The sequence below is a fragment of the Elgaria multicarinata genome, chromosome 16, assembly GCF_023053635.1.
Source record: "Elgaria multicarinata webbii isolate HBS135686 ecotype San Diego chromosome 16, rElgMul1.1.pri, whole genome shotgun sequence".
Classification (NCBI taxonomy): Eukaryota; Metazoa; Chordata; class Lepidosauria; order Squamata; family Anguidae; genus Elgaria; species Elgaria multicarinata.
Window position 1 is genome coordinate 30,378,477 of NC_086186.1, and position 19,213 is coordinate 30,397,689.

General features: G+C 48.8%; 1 protein-coding gene across 1 annotated transcript in view; it reads left to right on the forward strand.

Moving 5' to 3' along the window:
• ADAMTS7 (ADAM metallopeptidase with thrombospondin type 1 motif 7) overlaps positions 1 to 12,979 on the forward strand; it is a 57,399-nt gene extending 44,420 nt beyond the window's left edge. The window contains exons 23-24 of the mRNA XM_063142763.1: positions 534 to 693; positions 12,615 to 12,979. Of these exons, the coding sequence (XP_062998833.1) occupies positions 534 to 693; positions 12,615 to 12,778 (324 nt within the window). The 3' untranslated portion in view covers positions 12,779 to 12,979. The remainder of the gene's footprint in view (positions 1 to 533; positions 694 to 12,614) is intronic.
• The last annotated feature ends 6,234 nt before the right edge of the window (positions 12,980 to 19,213 follow it).

Here is a 19,213-nt window from a genome sequence, read left to right on the forward strand (position 1 = left end):
TCTTCAACTGTCGTTTAGAGGGGAAATGGGCTAGCAGAGTTCTTGGTGGGGATCTGGCTGCTCCAGTTTCCAGACAGACAGGCTTTCTGAGAACGCCTCATTCCTCTCACCACGCTTTCCGTTTCCGCAGAGCAGGGAACACAGTGGGGTGAGAGAACAAGGATCCCCGGATGATGTTCATGTAGGCAAACAGGACTCTGCCCAAGCCGACACTGCTGGAAAGAAAGCGGAGTAGAGTGCAGTGTGACTGCTGTCACCACCTGGCTTGGGAGGCAGAGCCCGCTTTTTTAGCTCCTTGGGACCCTGTTGGATCAGAGCCGAAATCAGAATAAAGCAGAGAAAAGGTGGAAGCGATTCTCATTACGTTGCTGTGAAGACAGCTCCTTGGTCTCCTGGTGGGAATTAATCCGGATTAGAGTTCCATCCTGGGATTGCCTTGATCGTTTGCCTTCAGAACTAAGGCTACAATTCCTTGATGCAGAACAGGGCAGGCTGTGACTTGGTAGTCTGAGATTTTCCTTCGTTTTTTGCAGTGCACGGCCACATGTGGTGGAGGCATCCAGAGGAGGCTAGTGAAGTGCATGAACACCAAGACTGGAGAGGCAGAAGAAGACAGCGGCCTGTGTGGCCATGAACAATGGCCAGAGCATATCCAGAAATGCAACCTCCAAGTCTGCAGCTACAATGAGTCAAGTAAGTGGGGCGGGTGTGTGTGTGTGTGTCATGGTGCATGGCTTGCTTTCCTGACGGCTCTGCCCAATAAGCACCTGGGGTGGTGGTGTGTGCCTCATTGGCTCTTGTGGCCTGCTCCATGTCCTAATGGTGAAGGGCCACCCTACCATTCAAAGAAGCCAAAGAGTCGCTTGGAATGGTGGCAGTTTGGGAGAGGCCAATGAGGCGTGCTTTCACTAAAGACCCCTTTTGCTGGATTCCTGTGCTTTTCATGATGTGAGTGCAGCTCCTGCAGAGGCCAAGGTGAAGCCTGCAGGCAGACGGTGTGGTCTTCTGCAAAGGTCCGCATTGCATGGCGTTTTCAAAGTCTGAACCAAATTTCCTGGTAGGCTTGTTTGTGGGAGGCAGAGTGGGAAGCTGTATGGGCTGCACTCCAACCCCGGGTTGGTCACAAGCAGGGGAGACTGGCTGTGAGTTCAGCTGTAAGAGCAGGTCAAAAGGCAGATCAGGGAATAGGGATTCAACCTGGGCTGAATGGGGCTACACCCCCCTTGAAGACTCAGGCTCTCAGTTTGGGTGTTCTCCTGAATTCAGCCCTGAACCTGGATTTCCAAGTCTCGGTGGTGGCCAGGGGTGTGTTTGCACAGCTAAGGTTAGTGCACCAATTCCTCCTATCCCTAGAGATGCCTGATCTATCCACTGTATGACATGCTTTAATTACATCCTGTTTAGACTATTGTAACATACTCTACATGGGGCTGCCTTTGAAGACTGTTCAGAAACTTCAGCTGGTCCAGAATACTGTGGACAGACTGTGAGTGGTGGTCAGTTACAGGGACCACAAACTCCTTTGTTGCAACAACTTCATTGGCCATAGGCCCAGAAAGATACCATGGTTGATGATATGGAAAGCCACCAACTTGTCCAGCAGAACTAACAGGGACAGACTCCCCCTGCCCAGTTCCCAGGAAAGATCATCCAGCAAAGCAGCCAAAACAGTCTCTGTCCCATAGCTAGGCCTGGAGCCAGATTTAAGTGGATCGTTCATCTCTCATTTGTTGAAAGTATATCTGTGTCAAAAGAGGGGTGGAAGGCTACATGTGTCAGTACCAGCCCCTTAACATACACACTTCTATGGAAAGAGAACAGCACAAGGTCAGTCACCTCCCAGTAAGACCTCTTGATGAAACTACATCCTCTCTAGGCGCTCCAGCTACACCTGTATGGTTCCGGTCCAGATGTTCCAACTATGCAAAGGCTACAGCTAATGTTGTGGAGGGCTCAATCCAGGCTGTGCTTTACGCTGACCTGAATGCTGAGTTCTGCACAGGGGATGGAACATCGGAAGCTGCACGATACCGAGTCGGCCCCTTGGTATTGCCGACACTGACTGGCAACAACGGATCTCCAGGGTTTCAAGCTGGAGTTTTTCCTGCCATACCTGGAGATGCCGCAGATTGAACCTGAGACCTCCTGTACGCAAAGCTATGGCCCTTCCCCAGTTAAGGAAAATGCATGTCTTCCGTTCAGGGCAACATGTGTTACTCATGGTAATAAAGAAGTGTTCTCTTTGTTTAAACACAGAGATAAAGTGGGCATTCATATCCTAGTGCTGATGAATGTACAATAGCCTTAATATCTAAGGCCATCATTTTCCCCATGTAAACATTGGATGAGCTGTTCTGGAGGGTGGCAGAATGCTAAACGCTCCGGGTCTAAAAATGGCCTACATTATTGGTCTATGGCCGGAAACGCCAATGGGAAACAAAACATTTCCTGCTGAAGCCTGAAGCCAAAAACAAGGCACACACACACACACCACCGCCCCGCAACGGCTTGCTTTGGAGATGAAGCCACATCACTGCCCAAACAGCAGGCCCAGCAAAGCGGCATCAAGCTCCCTTTCCCTTGCATGGGGCCCAGGCAGCCGGCTGGGGGCGGGGTGTGTGTGTGTGTCTGGCCTCGTGGGGGCCTGGAAAGTCTGTCTGCAAAACAGCCTCCCAGGGTAGAAACACAACCACAAATGTTGGTTCTTGGCAGTTCTTTCAAAAGTATATGGTAGCCACAAAACTTGTCTATGACCCCAAAAGCAGCCTAAAGTTTAAACGTTGTTTCTTTGTTTTATGCTTTAAAAACCAAACAAACCTGAAAGCAACTGAGCCTCTCTGCCTTAACACACTGGCTTTTAATGAAAGAAAACCACATTTCCCTAAAGTCAGTTCTCATGACTGTTCCAGATCTCGCTGCACATGAATTTACCCTTCTTTGGATGGCATGTTTAGGGACGCTCATCATTGCCATACTTAATGTAGTGTTTAAATGTGGGTTAAAAAGCCCACAGTTGTCTATTTCATTTCTGCAACGGCTTCATCTTTTATCCCCTTCTCCTGCCTTTTCGCCACCCTCTTTTTCAGGCTGCAATTCTATTCACATTTACCTCAAAGTAAGTCCTATTGTTCTCATTGGGGCTTCCTTCTGAGTAGACATACATAGGATTGTGCTGCAACTCTGATTTTAAGGTAGCAGAAGATACACACAGACACAACCCATATCTAGGAAAATAACAGCTTGCTGGCTACTGCATCATATTTACTTGAAATGTGGTGGTGGGGCTGGACACCCTAAAATAAGCAGGGGCGTTGTTTTAGGACTCCTGCGCTGTTGCAAACCTGCAGCTGGATGCAGAAAGACGTTGAAGAATCCTCTTCAGCTAGGAAAGGCCTGGGGGGGGGGGGGCTCAGCAATTCTCCCCCATCCTTTCCTTTCCTTTCCAATACCAGTCCTTCTGGTATGTGGTAGAGGAAGCAGCTCCAGCAGGATGGAGGAGAGAAGTCACACGGCATCACTCTCTCGCGCTCTCTTTTAGGTTTTCTCCTGCTGGTGTGGCCGCTGCTGCTCCTGCCTTGTGCTCCAACTATCCAGCTCCATGTGTGGCTGGGGCACAAGGCAAGAGCTGCTGGGCAGGCAAGAGCAAAGGGGCAGCAAGGGAGAGAATGGCTGGTTGAGTGAACGAGCGAGCGGGCTGGTGTCAGCGGCTCCAGCCCCTTCCTGCAAATAGAATTACTGGCCTTCTTGACAGCGGCTAGGTGGGAAGACAGTATAGGGATGTGTCCTGAGAGTTGCTGCAGGGCCTGAAGGGGTGTGGCTTGATTGCTTTCAGCAGCTGAGTGGGTGGGGAGTCTCAGTCTGATTCCTGACTCCAAGCTGAGCAGAAGCAGGGAAGAGGTGCTGCCCCAGCTGGACTAGAAGCTATAAAAGGAAGGCAGCTCCCACAGAGAGAGAGCGATCAGAGTGAGTGAACAGGGAGGGCAAACTGGAGTTTGTCAGGGGGAGGTCCCTAACAATTTTTTCATCCCGTAAGACATACTCATATAGTAAGGGACTTTGTTGTGTACCTCCAGAGAGGACAGGACAAAGCATAGGCAATTCCCATACAATCAGAAAGGAAGTAACAAAACGGAAATAGACAATATGGACGGAAAGGAGTCCCTAATGGTGGTGACCTGCAAAGTGTGTGCAATGTTTGTGTTCCTGCCTAAGAACAACATGGCGTACACCTGCAACAAGTGCAAGCTGGTGGCACTTTTGGAAGAAAAAGTGAGAGGACTTGAGCGGCAAGTGTCCACCCTCCAAGGAATAAGAGAAGGCGAAGAGTTCTTAGACAGAACGGTGGAACTGCAACAGCAACAAGAAGAGCAACAGCAAGCAGAAGTGGAGAATGCTGAGGTGAGGAAAGCCAATGAAGAGGAAACACCCTGGAAAGGGGTAACAGGAGCAAAAGAACTAGAAGACATTCTGTACCAGTGGAACCATTAGAGTTATGTAACCACTTTTAGCTACTGGAAGATGAGACTTGAGGACAGCCTGCAGAGGAAGAATTATAGAGGACACTATGCAACAGTGAACAGAAGGTCAATTGACTAAGAAGAAGAGAAGAGCAGTCATTGTGGGAGTCTCCCTGCTGCATGGGATTGAAACCCAAGTATGTCGTGAAGACCCATGGACTCACCAGGTGTGCTGTCTCCCTGGAGCACAGATTAGAGATGTGACTGAAGGGTTGCCAAAGCTCATAAAGCCCACGGGCACATACCCTTTTCTTCTCATCCATGTGAGAACAAATGATGTCGCCAAGCGGAACTACAAAGAAATCACAACAAATTTTGAAGCTCTGGGAAGGAAATTCAAGAACTTTGGGGCCCAGATAGTTTTCTCATCCATCCTCCCAGTTCTTGGAAGATGATTAGAAAGGGAAAGAAGAATTCTCTGGGTGAATGACTGGCTACGAAGGTGGTGCCGACATGAGAGTTTTGGATTCTGGGACTACGGGCTATGCTACTTGGAACATGGACTGCTGGCAAGGGCTGAGTTGCACCTCACAAGAGCTGGAAAGAATGTGTTAGGCCACAGCATGAAGAACTTGATCAGGAGGGCTTTAAACTGAATCTTACGGGTGCGAGAGATGTAAACTTCAAGGCAACAATGGATGAAGGCCCATGCACCACAGTACAGAGAACAGCTCCAATAGTGCCCCAAAATAGTGTCTACAACAATGTAGGAACAAAGCCACACGGTCTTCAATGTCTATATACTAATGCCCAGAGTATGGGAAACAGCTTAATAAGGATGGCAAATTGATAACAGATGACAAAGAAAAGGCTGAAGTCAGCAGTTATTAAGCAGTTTTTAAACATAGATGGCAGTGCCTGCACTGGGAGGGCATTTGGGTCAGAACTGTTGAACTTTGGGAGGCAGGTGTGAACTCCCCCCTCTGCTTTGGTTTCCTACTGAAAATCTCCCCCACCCCCCTTTCCAGGCTAGTGTTTCCCCCGACAGATATTGTACGTCTCGCACCACCCACCATCTCTTTCTCGGTTGCCCATGGAGCAGTGCAGTTTTAACTGGGGAAAATGGTGCAGAGGGTGGAGGCATGAAACCCTCTGCTCAGTGTCAGAGTCGCAATCCAATTTGTGTGTATGTGTGGGGGGCGGGGGGGGTGGGGCACAGCTTCAATATTTTATTTTTTAAAGAAAAACGTGGGAGATATGAATTGCAGATAGCCCGTGTCATATGTTGTCTGGCCCAGAGTGAGGCTTGGAAAAGTCCTCACCTTGAAAGAGTTTTGAATTATTTCAGGTTTTGAGAAATCCAGGAAGATTTCTGTCTTCAGCTAACCCTGCATCCTTGTGTTTCATGTTAGATTTAGCTTTGTCTTTGGAGGTGAAGCTTCTTTCCTCACGTTAGAAAAGAGGAAAGTATCTGTTTTTCTACACAAAAGATTAGCCTATTAATATACCCATTTCTTATTAGGGCCAGAAAGCTAATAAAAATGTAGTAACAGAGAATGTCAGGAGGGAATAGCAGGGGCAGGGAGAGGGGGGCTGTTCTAAGCGGCTGCAGCCGGCCGGCTTCCTCCAGCTCGAGGCCTCAAGAAAAGCCGAACTTTCTTGAGAGCAGTGAGAAATGAATTGGAATGCCATGAAACCAGTTTGTTCAAAGCACCAAAGCAGAACACTTTTATTTGCTCCCAAAACTCTCCCTGCTTTGCTCATCAGTGGTGCTCTCATTTTCTTAAGAACTTCCATCAGTGGAGTGTGTGTGAGTGCGCACACATGGGTGTTGTGTTTTTTTTAAAAAAAAGTAATGGGAAGAATCACCTCTCAAGGGAGGCCATGGATGACCGTACCACTTCTGAGCCCATCTCGGAATGAGCCTTAACATTAACTCTTACTGTACTGGAGGTCCACCAGTTAACAAAGAACCCCTGGTGCATTATACCTCTGGCAGGACGAGAGGCAGGAGCAAATGTAGAGGCAGATGCTACGTAATAGCCAAAGTGTAACATAAAAGCCATTCAAATATCACAGCCTTTGCAGCCCAGAGGGCATTTTTGGGTATTGTGTGAAGCATGCAGCCCTCACACACACACTAAAAAGTGTAGAACCTCTAGTAAGAAGGAGCTATAACTGTCCCTGTAACTGATCTGAAGATTGAACGAATCTCTTAGTGGGGTGTGTGTGTGTGTGTGTGTGTGTGTGTGTGTGTGTGTGTGTTCCTCTGAGAAAGACTCCCGGCTGCTGAGGTTGGCGGAGACTGGCCCGCCCTACAGAGCCCTAAATAGCACTGTGAAAGAGCCCCCTTGAAGGCCAGAGATAAGGAGCGCGGCTTGGTCTGAGGCACAAAAGCCTGTTGGGAATATTCCCGGCGGCATTCCTCTTCTCCCACTTCCTCTTTTGTGGCTTCTTTCATGGCATGATCAATGCGGGAGTTGATAACAGTCTGGGCACAAGGCAAGGGGGTGGGAACAGCAGCTCTCTCCCCCCACTCCTTCCCTCCACGAGCTCCTGGCTGGTTCTGCGGCTCCATTTCCGGGCTGCAGTAATCAAGAGCCAGTTCCAAGGTACAGTTCTTCCTCCCTGGAGGAATCCTCTTGGAAACATTTGAACGTAATGCAAAATCCACGTGGAGGGGTGGGTGGGTGGAAGTGCAGATGTCTTTGTGTTAATGCAAAGGCACGAATCCCCCCGCCCCCCAGCCTTGGCCCTCTCCTTCCGTTGACGCGCAGCTTCTGGAGACCAGGCGTGGGCTGTTCCTCTGGTGCTTTAGGGAGCGGGAGTCCGGTGGGGGCTTGCTGGGACCTGTGATGCCCACTGTGGGCTGGAAGAGGCTCCTGGCCATTGATGTTTGGCTCCTCTGCCCCTGCTGCCGTCACACTCCTTCGTCTCTACAGGCCCCAGGAAGAAGGGGCTGGCAGGAAGCAGCCCACGGTTCAAAAGTCTCTGGAGTTTGCCAAGACTCACTCCGTTGGAAGGGCCGTTGAGGCCATGCATCCAGCCCCCCTGCACGGTGCAGGAGTCCAGTTGAAAGCCCCCCTGGCAGGAGTCCCCTGGCAGGAGTCCCCCTGGCAGGAGTTTCAACAGGAGTCCAGTTGAAAGCCCCCCTGGCAGATGGCTGCCCAGTCTTTGCTCAAATACCTCCAGGGAAGAGGAAGAGGGGGCCCCTCCCCTCCAAGGCCGTTGGTCCCATTGTCTGACGGCTGTGACTGCTTCTCTTCTCAAGGCTAAACAGACCCAGTTCCTTCCATCTTTCCTCATAGGATGTAGCTTCTAGTCCTCTGATCATCTTTGCTGCCTTTCTCTGAACTCATTCCAATCTTTCGGAATCCTTCTTCAAGTGTGGTACCTGCTATTTGAGTTGAGGTCTGAGCACAGCAGAGTAGAGTGGAACTATTATTTCTCATGGTTTTGAAATTGTACTTCCATTGATGCAACCTAAAATTGCCTTTGCCTTTTTTGCAGCCAGGTATCCCCTGTCTTATACCTGCGCATTTAATTTTTCTTTCCTAAATGAAGCCTTTGCTCTTGTCTATGTTAAATTTGATTCTGTTGTTTTCTGCCCAGTCTTCTAACCCTTCAAGATCAGTTTGAATGTTGTTTCTGTCTTCTGTGGTATTGGCTATCTCACCCAATTTTGCGTCATGTGCAAATTTGATGAGCATTCCCCCCACCAAGACAATGACAAAAATGCTGAGCAGTACAGGGCTCAAGACTGTGCTCTGTGGCTCTCCGCACAGTATCTCCCTCGAGTTGGGTGAGGAGCCATTGGCGAGCCCTCTTGGAGTTCGGTTCTCCAGCCAGCTGCAGATGCCCGTAGTAGTAGTGTCATGCAGCCCACACTTAACTTCCAGAAGTGATGCAGGGACTGGAGGGCCCCCTCTGCTCTTGTAAACCATCCCTCTCTGTGGGAAAGGTTGATTAGATTCCATTCTGAAGCTCCACAGCAGGTGACAGACACGAATTGCAAACTGTTAAAACAAAGCACAAAGTCTTCCACTGCTTCCAGAAGGAGCTCAGGGCTGAAACACGTTCTTCTCTCCCGCTGACCAGCACTTGAATGTTTGAACCGACTCAGTGGAAATGCGACATGATGTGAGGTGATACGGAAGGTCTGTGTGTGGAGTTGGGCCATCCACACACATGCCAGCCACCACTTGATTCTGAAGTCAACCAGGGACAAACCTGGACTTGTGGACTGAACCTCTGCCTGGGTGGGGCTCCGACAAAAGGGCATTCTGGGATGGATGGGAAGCCAGCCCAAGTGCCTCTGGGTGGTCCAGCCCCGTATGCCCCTCGCCTGGCCTAGGAATGATAAACTCCGTTGCCGCTCTTTCATAATCACAGAGGTCAAAGGGCCAGAGCTAGGAGGTTGGTATTGAAAAGAATGAATCCTGGGATTTTCAGCGTACTGAACTCTGCACAGAAGTTAAAAACCACATATTCTGGCCTGCTACAGAAATGTCACCAACCTTGGCAATGCACAGGAGGGCCTGTGAGGAGCAGCCCCATGTGCAAACCAGCCCTTGGGGGACGGGCGGTTGTCGGCTGTTCCCTTCAGGAAATCTTCGCTTTCTGTCTGGTTTGCAATCCCAGCTTACCTGCTTCTGCTGAGTCTGGGCTGGGATGGCTACTGCTGGCTTGTTTGTTTCAAGCTAGAAAACAAACCTTTGTGCATTTGTTTTTCAAGGTTGACCCACAGGCTGTTTTGTGTTTTGTGTAAGCAGCTGCTGCTGCTGCTATATAGCCATAAGCATTTACTTGAATACTGGAGAAAAATAAACTTCCTGATGTGTTTTTTGCAACAACAAGGATAAGTTTAGCCCAGGATGGAGTTGTCAAGCCAAAGGTTTAGAGGTCCTAACCTCTGGCCTGTGGGAGATTTCTTGATGCTAATCTTAATGGAATGGAAAATCACCCCACTGTATGTACTCTTTCTCAGTGGCAAAATAAACCTTTCTGGGAAGCCATTACACTGAGTGTATCAGTCACATACAGAAGGTCACTGGTGCAGAAGGCAGAAAGAAGGAATGGGCCAGTGCAGCCTTCCACAACATGGTGCTCTCCAGATGTGTTGGACTACAATTTCCAGCACCCCCAGCCAGCATGGGGAATGCTGGGAGTTGTAGTCCAAAATATTTGGAGGATGCTAGGTTGGAGAAGCCTGATTTGATTTTTGATTTTTCTTGACCCCTTCCTACGTGCAGAGAACATAAGAAGAGGCCTGGTGGATCAGACCATCTAGTCCAGTGGCCAACCGGCAGCCCACAAGAAACCCACAGGCAGGGCATGTGTGCAACAGTACCATCCCACCCATGTTCCCCATCAACCTAGGCATACTGCCACTGATACTAGGGTTGGCACGTAGCCATCAGGACTAATAGCCAGAGAGAGTGGGGATGAGTTGCAACTGTCCAGGGAGTGCGTTCCAGAGTTTGGGAGCAACCCAGGAGAAAGCCCCTTCCCACATGCCTGAGAAGTGGGCCTCTGTAAGCGAGGGTGTCGTCAAAGAGACACCTGATCTTAGTAACTGAGCAGGTCTGCACCAAGATAGCCAGGCCCTCGGCCATTTAGGGTGTCAAAAGTTAAACCGACACCTTGAATGGAGCCTGGAACACAATTGGTACCCAGTGCAGAACTTTCAGTATTGGGTTGATATGATCCTAATACCATGCACCAGTGAGTTGGCTAGTTGCTTCATTTTGCACCAGTTGAAGTTTCCAGTCACTCTTCAAGGGTAGCCCCCCCTCCCCCATAGAGTGCATTGCAGTAACCTAGTCATGATGTAACCAAGACATGGGTAACGGTTGCCAGATCAACAGTATTGGTGTTGCTCCTTCCATTTTGATGCAGAGCCATTAATGAGTTGGGTACGGTGGTTCAACTAGCTGTGGATTCAGCTAACAGTACAAATGGTGGAGAAATCTGCTCATGCATTTTAACAAGAACAAATCCAATTCACTTTTCCCAAGCTAATGCACAAACTAGAATGCAATTATCCTTTGTTTTTCATTTCTCCAAATTTTGCAATGCAGTTCTCTGATTAAAATATGAATACAAATCTGTATGTTAGGGGAAATAGTATACGACAATGGGTAAAGTGCTTGCAAAAAATGTATACAGATTTTAGTGCGGACTTTAAAATAAACATTCACATACTGATGCAGAAATGGGAAGGGACAATCGTGTGCTTGGAACAAATGAGGCTGTTCTAGAAAGCGCACCAGACAGGCGGATCTGTCCCTCCCTAAGAGTATTTTTGTCCAGCCTGAGACGATGATTTCTCCTGGGTGGTCTAAGGATGCTAGAGTGCAGATATGTGAGGAATGGGAAGTTGTTGTGGTAGACCAGCATGTGGTGAGATTGCGAGATATTTCTAAGCTCCACGCCTCCACGGTCGGTCGCTGAGAGAGCAGCTTCTAATGAGCTCATGGTAGAAACGGAGCTCCTTGCCAAAGCATCCAGACTGTGTTTGCTCCCATGTGGAGGCTCTGCCTCCTGACTCCTGTTTTGCATCACTGTGCCTTTCCCAAGCAGGGCCCGAGAAAGCGGGAGGTTAATCCCGGGTCATTCCTCTTGGCACGTAAATGATTAGTGAACCCCAGAGTGGGCTGGGGGATGGGCTCGCCTGCTTTAGGGCCTGAGGTAATGGCCTGAAACACTCCTGTGCTTCAGGGGGCTTATGACCTTGTCAACTGGTGGTCTGGTTATATTTCCATTGCAGCCCCTTCACTTTGGAGGCCGGAGGTGGGGGGAGGGTCTTCGCAAAGTCAGAAGTGAAAGAGTTGCTCGAGCATGAAGGGCGACCCTTCTGTGGTTCCTTGGTCAAGAGGCTTGCTCAGTTTTCCCAAGCCACCGTGGCTGTTGGTTTGAAAGTTAATGTGGTGTTAGGAGTCCCAAGACCTCCTCTGTTGGGTGTAGAGAGTTACTTGGCCCTTCACGTAGAAAACAAAAACTGGACCAAGATTGTTTCCCAGGCTTTAGTGGTGGAGTGCCCAGTGGAGTCGATTTGGAGCTAGATCCAAATCCTTGCTGAAGGTCTCTTATTCCCATCTATAAAATTGAATCATTGTGACCCCCAAGTTAATCTGAGAGTGTGCCAGATAATGTCGGTACACTAAATGTATTTATTTATTTTATTTATTTATTTATTTATTTATTAAATTGCTGTCCCACCTTTCCACTCCGAAATAGTGCAAGGAAGCTAACAATAAAATACAAATTCATAATTAAAACATAAAAGCAAATAAATTTGAAACAAATAAATAATAAATAAATAAAACAGTACCCACCAGTTAAAACTAGTCAGCTAAAAATTCAAATGCCTGTCTGAATAAAAATGCCTTTGCCTGCTGGCGGACAGACAACAGCAATGGAGTTAGCTGGGTCGCCCTTGGCAGGGAGTCCAGAGACTGGGAGAAGCCACTGGGAAGCCCCTTCTCTCGCTCGCTCCCATTCCATCGACATGCATCCCAAAGACTGGTGGGTCAGAGAGAAGGGTCCCTCTCCAAGGACGAGTCCTGGCAATATCCGTGCAGTGGCACAGCATCTGTTTCACATCGGAAGAGGCAGGGGGCCAATTATTTGGAGCCATTTTTATTGGTTTTTCACCTGGGTGTGCAGGGTAGAAGAGAACAGAGGCGGGAGCAGGCTGTCCTTGTAGGATGGGGGGCAGTCTTGAAGACTCTGCCTTGACATGGGAGGGGGTCAAAGGAAATGCAGGCCAGTCCCAGTTTGCAGAGGGGCATTTTTGTGTGCCACCGGGTTCCCCAGCAGCAGCAGCAGCTGGACCATCATCTCTGGTCCATCTCTAGGAACATATGAGACCAGTTCTGCATGACACAAGGCTTGCAGGTTAATCCATACATGTGCCCTACTGGGGGAATTCCTATATCCATTGTTTGCAGCCTTGTAGGAACATCTGTGGCCCCCAAGAGTGGGCGTGGTGATGGGAATGTGCCGACAGCATGACCCTCCTCTGGACTGGGCCAGCAGAGGGGTTCAGAGAGGCATGTGGTGGTGCAGGGGAGGGAGAGGGGACTCTAGGGTGCAGAACGAGAAGAGAGAAGAAGCAGTTTCGAAGCGGCCGACAGCCATGTGTCCTTTCCCCAGGTTTCCTCTGTGAGCGTGACCGGCTCTCCTTCGGCTTCTGCCAGACGCTGAGGCTGCTGGGAAGATGCACTCTCCCCACAGTCAGCATCCAATGCTGCCGGACCTGCCACCAACATGGCCACAGCCACCGAGACCGTGGGAACGAGCGCGCCTCCCGGAAGTAAAAGCTGGTGTTCACAAGGACCCTTTGGGGAGGAAGAGCAGGAGGCCTCAAGGGGAATGTCTGCCTTGGCCAACCCAGGGCTCTCAGGTGAGACTCAGCCGTGGTGCCTGCACGATCGCTGCAGTCTACTTCCGTCTGGTGCTCTTCAAGACGCAGAAGTTTTACATTCACGCTGTTGAGCTATGTCTCCAAACTACACTCAAGGCTGCCGAAGGGCAGCCAGCAGCCCTCTACGGTGCCAGTTGCTCTACGCAAGGTCACCAAACTTATCCTACCAATAAACATTGGAGGGGGAAAGCTGTGTGACCACAGGAAAGCAGTAATTCTAAGTTTAAAGTCTCTGGTGCTATCATGTGGCTATCATTCCGGGTTCGCTGGGTGTTGGCGGGCCAGCACAAAACTCTTGACTAAGTGATTTTTTTTTAATTTACAAAAAACCAATTATTTTTATATTATAAAAATGAACATCAAGCATTCCAAAATGGTGCCGTTTGATCATTGGGTTGCATGATGATGATGATGATTTTCCTCCTTGTCGATGTGAGGAGTTCAAAGCAACTGAAATTAAATACCCCTCATTACAAGTTTCCTGAATTGGTTGCTAACTATAGTTCCTAGTGGACCAAAGCTGATTTTGACCAGAATTGGACTCCGTCTGTAACGCTTTACACATGAGCTCCTCTGATTTGTCTGTGATTTCTTTCTCGGGTTATACAGGTTGACGTCTATTAGGGCTTTTCAGTTGACAGCCATTATTGTTAAACTGAAAATGCCCAAGACAATCAGAATCAGCTTCTGTATTTAGTTGTGACCCAGGAACTGCTTCATATTGGGGCTGCATTTCCAGCATTTTTCGTTCATATCAATTTCCACATTGGCAAGAACACACGTGATGTAATAAAATGGTTCTTTGCTTTCTGACCTACATTGATAGTGGAGGAACGGCTCAAAGGTGCAAAGGTGATCTTAGGACTTTGCACTGCTTTTAGGTCTAACTTTTGTGTAATTAAACTTTATTACTAAATTTATTATTCGGGTTATGAACGGAACAGCTGAGTCTTAAAAGACGGAGGCCACAATCCTGTTGTAGAACTCAGTTAAATTTTACCGATCGTATTGCTTCGTGACTCCTCTGTCTCAAAGTTACATTTCTCCCAAATCATGTTAAATTCCTTTTACTGTACAGTGGGTAAAAGTACTGTTAAGCCAAGAGCAAGTAACACATTGGCCAAATGCCAACGCCGGATTAAGGTTGTCTCTGGCCAGGGCAGTATTGAAGTCAAGCGCGCATGCAACATTTACACATGCGCACCCTTCAGCCCTTATTTGCCAACCCTGAAATCCCCCCAGCAATTCATCTCAGATACAAGGGAATTGAAATAACACTTTTTCCAAGGAGATACAACAGAAAGATATCATGTAATTTTGTTTTATTTAACGGCTGTAGCTCTCAAGTGTGTTAAATTAAATTGCTATAACAAAGTAAGAGCTGTGGGCTTTCTTGTTGCCGTTCTCGTTCTGCTTTTACATATCTGTGGTTGGCTTATCTCAGCACAGCTACAATCCACAGAAAATGTGCGTAAGTGGGAGCCCAGCTGCCCCTGGCATTGCTACATCGCCTCTGAGCTCCATCTTCCTCCCCTGCATAGTTCAGCTGTTTCATGCAAGGCTTTCACAGCAGATCACTCTATGACCTGCCAAAAATGCCTCTCCAAGGCAGGCTTGCCTCTGCTTTGGATATTATCCAACTTTGCCTCTTGTGTGGATGTGATATTTACTCTGCACATGATCCCACCCCCATCCTGTCCTCTGAGTTTGAGCCGGAATCTGTTTGGAGCTGGAAGCCTCCTACCACTACTAGCACCACAACCAGCAAGAACGTGGAGAGTGGCACTTCCAGGGATTGACCCACAATGGTGGAGTTCCAGTCATGGAGTGAGTCCCCAAGGGCTGAGAATGAAGTCTTTGGAGACGTTTCTGAGCTGTCTGCTTGCTTCGGGGGGTGGGGTGGGCCACGGAATGAGTCCACCTCTTCAGTTAGTGCTGGGACCTGTGTATGTGTCATCCCGTGAGGGCTGCCTCCAGTGAGATGGCTCATAATTGGAATGGAAATATTCAAAGAACTGGGTATGTTAGCCTTGAGAAGAGAAAGATGAGGAGGGTTAGATAGCACTTTTCAAGTACCTAAAGCATTGTCACACAAAGGAGGCCAAAACATAGAATCATAGAATAGCAGAGTTGGAAGGGGCCTGCAAGGCCATTGAGTCCAACCCCCTGCTCAATGCAGGAATCTACCCTAAAGCATCCCTGACAGATGGTTGTCCAGCTGCCTCTTGAAGGCCTCTAGGGTGGGAGAGGCCACAACCTCACCAGGCAACTGATTCCATTGCCATACTGCTCTAACAGTCAGGAAGTTTTTCCTGATGTCCAGCCGGAATCTGGCTTCCTTTAACTTGAGCCCGTTATTCCGTGTCCTGCACTCTGGGAGGATTGAGAAGAGATCCTGGCCCTCCTCTGTGTGACAACCTTTCAAGTATTTGAAGAGTGCTCTCATGTCTCCCCTCCATCTTCTCTTCTCCAGGCTAAACATGCCCAGTTCTTTCAGTCTCTCTTCATAGGGCTTTGTTTCTAGACCCCTGATCATCCTGGTTGCCCTCTTCTGAACACGCTCCAGCTTCTCTGTCATCCAAGTGCGGATTTTGGCTGAATAACAAGGAAATTTCTTTAATGGTTAGAGCTGTCAGAGAATGGAACCAACTGTCTTGGGAGGCAATGGGCTCCCTATCACTGGAGTAGTCAAGCAGAGACTGGACAACCATCTGGCAGGGATGCTCTGAGAGGGATTCCTGCACTGGCGCTGAGGAGTGGGTCGAACGCCCTGGCCTAGAAAGCCCCTTCCAATTCTATGATGCTGCATTGCACTCGGCAGCCTGGGGAATGAACTAGGGCGTGGCAGTGTTGGGCCTCAGTGGAGGGCCCCCAGTGGAGGGCCCTCACCCCCACCCCCACCCCAGCCCTCCCTATGTATTCTATTTTTAATTTGACCAATAACAGATGTTCTTTGGGCAGATTACAAACAGAATAAAATACAATGCAGAAAACAAAGGGTGTAGGAATCAATCTTTTTTTAAAAAAACTACAACTAAAATCTAGCCATAAAATCTAAAAACTAAACTCTAAAATGGCTGTGAGAAAAGAAATCTTTGCCTAGTGCCCAAAAGATAACAATGTCGTTCCCAGGCGAACCCATTCCCTAAATCGGAAGGCCTCTGCCTCACTTGTAGCCTCCCGTCCTGCTTCCTTTGTCAGGGGCATTTTTAGAGTTGCCTCCGAAGATGACCGAAGGGTCTGAGTAGGTACATATGGGAGAACACTTTGCTTTAGAAATGGGGGTGCGGGGTGCAGCTGGTGTTCAAGCTATGCAATCTGTCTGCATTTAGTTCTGAGTATCAGCTGAATTTTATATTTTTTAAAAATGGTGTATCAAGCATTTGTTTCTTTATCTTAGCAACCATCGAGAGAGTCCTAGATACAACCTGAAACCATCACAGTACTTGATAGGGGCTGATTTTGACTGGCTTCTCCACAGGACCGTTTCTGCTCAGGAGAGGTGCTGCCTCTCCATGTAAAGAAAAGAAATGGAAAGACCCAGGATAAAACCAGCCAGTGTAGAGGCCCCTCCCTGAAAGAGGGAGCAGAAACAGCAGAACAGTTCTGGGAAGAAATGGTCATGTCAAGAAGCCCTAAAGAAGCACTGAATTCCACACTAAGTTGTTACTGGAGTTCCTGAAACTTCACCTTTAGTGAGGAGGTGGGAATTCTCTCACAAATCACCTAATACGATGATTCGCATAATAAAACTTTTATGTTTGGTGCCACCACTCAGGCTTAAGATTGCAAACCACTGCATCCAATATCACTATGCAATACCCTGAATGTCCCCATGCAGTAGACTCACCACTTCCATCCTATCTAGTCCAGCTGTAGTTGATAGGAGAGAGAACAGTGGTGCTTAAAGACATCCTGACAACTGAAGTAATACGTCCATTGTGCTAAAAGCGGATTGGGAGGGCTCTTCCCCCAGCCGTTGCCTTCATCCTCCATTGTGAACCTTAAAAGTTGTGTTTGTTTTTCAAATGCCCCCTTTTAAGGAATCGATATCAGCCACCCCCTCTTACCTATCCCAGTTAAAACTCCCATGAAAAGGCTGCCAATCCCAGATGAAACTTGTGACCCTCTGAAACCCAGAGCTACACTGGAGGAGAATGTCAAGAGCCGCCTAACCAGCTGGGGGGCATCTGAAACGCAGAGAAAGAATTGCCATCTGGGATGGCAGCAGCATGCACGTGGGACCGTTAGCATCTGCCCAATTGTGGCCATCGCAACGCAGCAGTTGGGAGTCATTCTGCAAAGAATCTTGAGCGCCATCTGGTGGCAGGGCTGAATCAATAGAATGACAGACCAGCAGCCAAAGGTTTGGTTTTACAATCCCAAAGTCACCTCGCTTCCTCACCTCCAACCAGCAGCATCCTGGGAAATATTTATTTACAACATTTTGAAGTTCATGAGATCCATCATGACAGTCCCCATAGCTGCCCACCCAAGGAGCGTGAGTCGAAAATTGCAGGCCACTGCATGGATCCATATCAGTAAACTGTTTCTAGCATTGCTGCTGGGAAAATCCATCCATTCATTCCATCCACCAAAACCTCTCTGACTGGTGCCACCTGTCGCGTTCGTGCCTGTTCCCTCTGGCATTCACACATGCTGGCAAGCTGACATGGAACACTCACATCAGTGAGACTTCTTTTATTGAGGAAATCACATGGTAGGCAAGCTTAATGGTTACAGTCTCCAAAACACACTTAAAGCTGAATGATAGTTAGAAAGCTTTAGGCTCCTTCTCTGAAACAATCCTTAAGGCAAACATTTGGAGGGTGTGTGTGAACGAGGTACACCAGTAACTGCTCTGAGCTTCTCCAGACGCTGCATACGCTGGCACCTCAAGGGAACATGGCCAATCTCCTAAAACAAAGTCCCAGGAAAGGTTGCTCTGAGCCACCAGCGCCAGGCAGAGAGATCCGTCATGCACTTGTCAGTCTCAGCCTGCCACTACTGAGCTGACCCTGGTTACCATGACTTCAGGAAAGGTTAAGGAGAACTTCTGACAGATGAGCTTGCAGAGACATCTGGCATTGTCAAACCATTTCCTAATAAATTTACCCACTAGGTACAAGGCCGGCCTTGTACCTCTACCTGACACCACCACCGAGGCTTAAGATGGACAACCACTGAATTTGTGTTCAGCCCCTATGCAGTAGACTCAGCAGTTCCTGTCTGTCTAGTCCAGATGTAATAGAAAGGAGAGAGAACAGTGGTGCTTAAATACATCTTGGCAACTGAAGTAGCACCTTGAGGGAAGGCGCTTGACAAGTGGGAAACAACAGCTGTGCATTCACTGTGCGAAGAGCTGATTAGGAGGGCTCTTAGGCTGGCCTCTCTCCCTCCAGATGTTGCATTTACCCATTTGCATGAGCCCCCCCTCCCACTCCTCCAGCTACTCTAAAAACTTCCAGACTGTTAGAGCAGTGTGACAATGGAATCAGTTACCTAGGGAGGTTGTGGCCTCTCCCACACTAGAGGCCTTCAAGAGGCAGCTGGACAACCACCTGTCAGGGATGCTTTAGGGTGGATTCCTGCATTGAGCAGGGGGTTGGACTCGATGGCCTTGTAGGACCCTTCCAACTCTGTTATTCCATAATTCTATGATTCTATACTGTGAGGATGACAGCTAAGCGCAGAAGGAAGTGGGTGGGCAGGGCAGGAGATGTTGCTAATCGAAAGCCACCCCCCCACCCACCCCAGTGCTAATTCTGTCCTCCATCCTATTTAACTCCTTGGCTTGTGATCCTCTGGGGGACAGAAGGCTGAGCGTTTGGAGAAACTGCTATAAACCACTCTGAGCCCAAAGAGCAGAGTGGCCGTGTCAATCTACTCCGCCATGCTCGCCCCGAGGAGGAGGAGGAGGAGGAGGAGGAGGCCGCCGCCTCAAGACCCCGCGGGCCCGGGATCCTCCTCCTCCTCCGCCGTCTTGGGGCGCAGTGCCGCCCCGGAAGCTAGGGCCGCTGCTCGCTCGCGACTACATCTCCCAGCATGCCTGGCGGGAAGAAGGCGGTGGCGGGAAGTGTAGTTCTGCCGTAGGCCGCCGGGGGCCCGGGATCCTCCGCCGCCGTCACAGGGCTCGCCTGAGGACCGGGCGCTGGAGGTGTTGCTGTTTCATTCTTTTACTCTGTACAGCACCATGTACATTGATGGTGCTATATAAATAATAATAATAATAATAATAATAATAATAATAATAAGAAGAAGAAGAAGAAGAAGAAGAAGAAGAAGAAGAAGCAGCAGCAGCAGCAGCAGCAGCAGCAGCAGCAGCAGC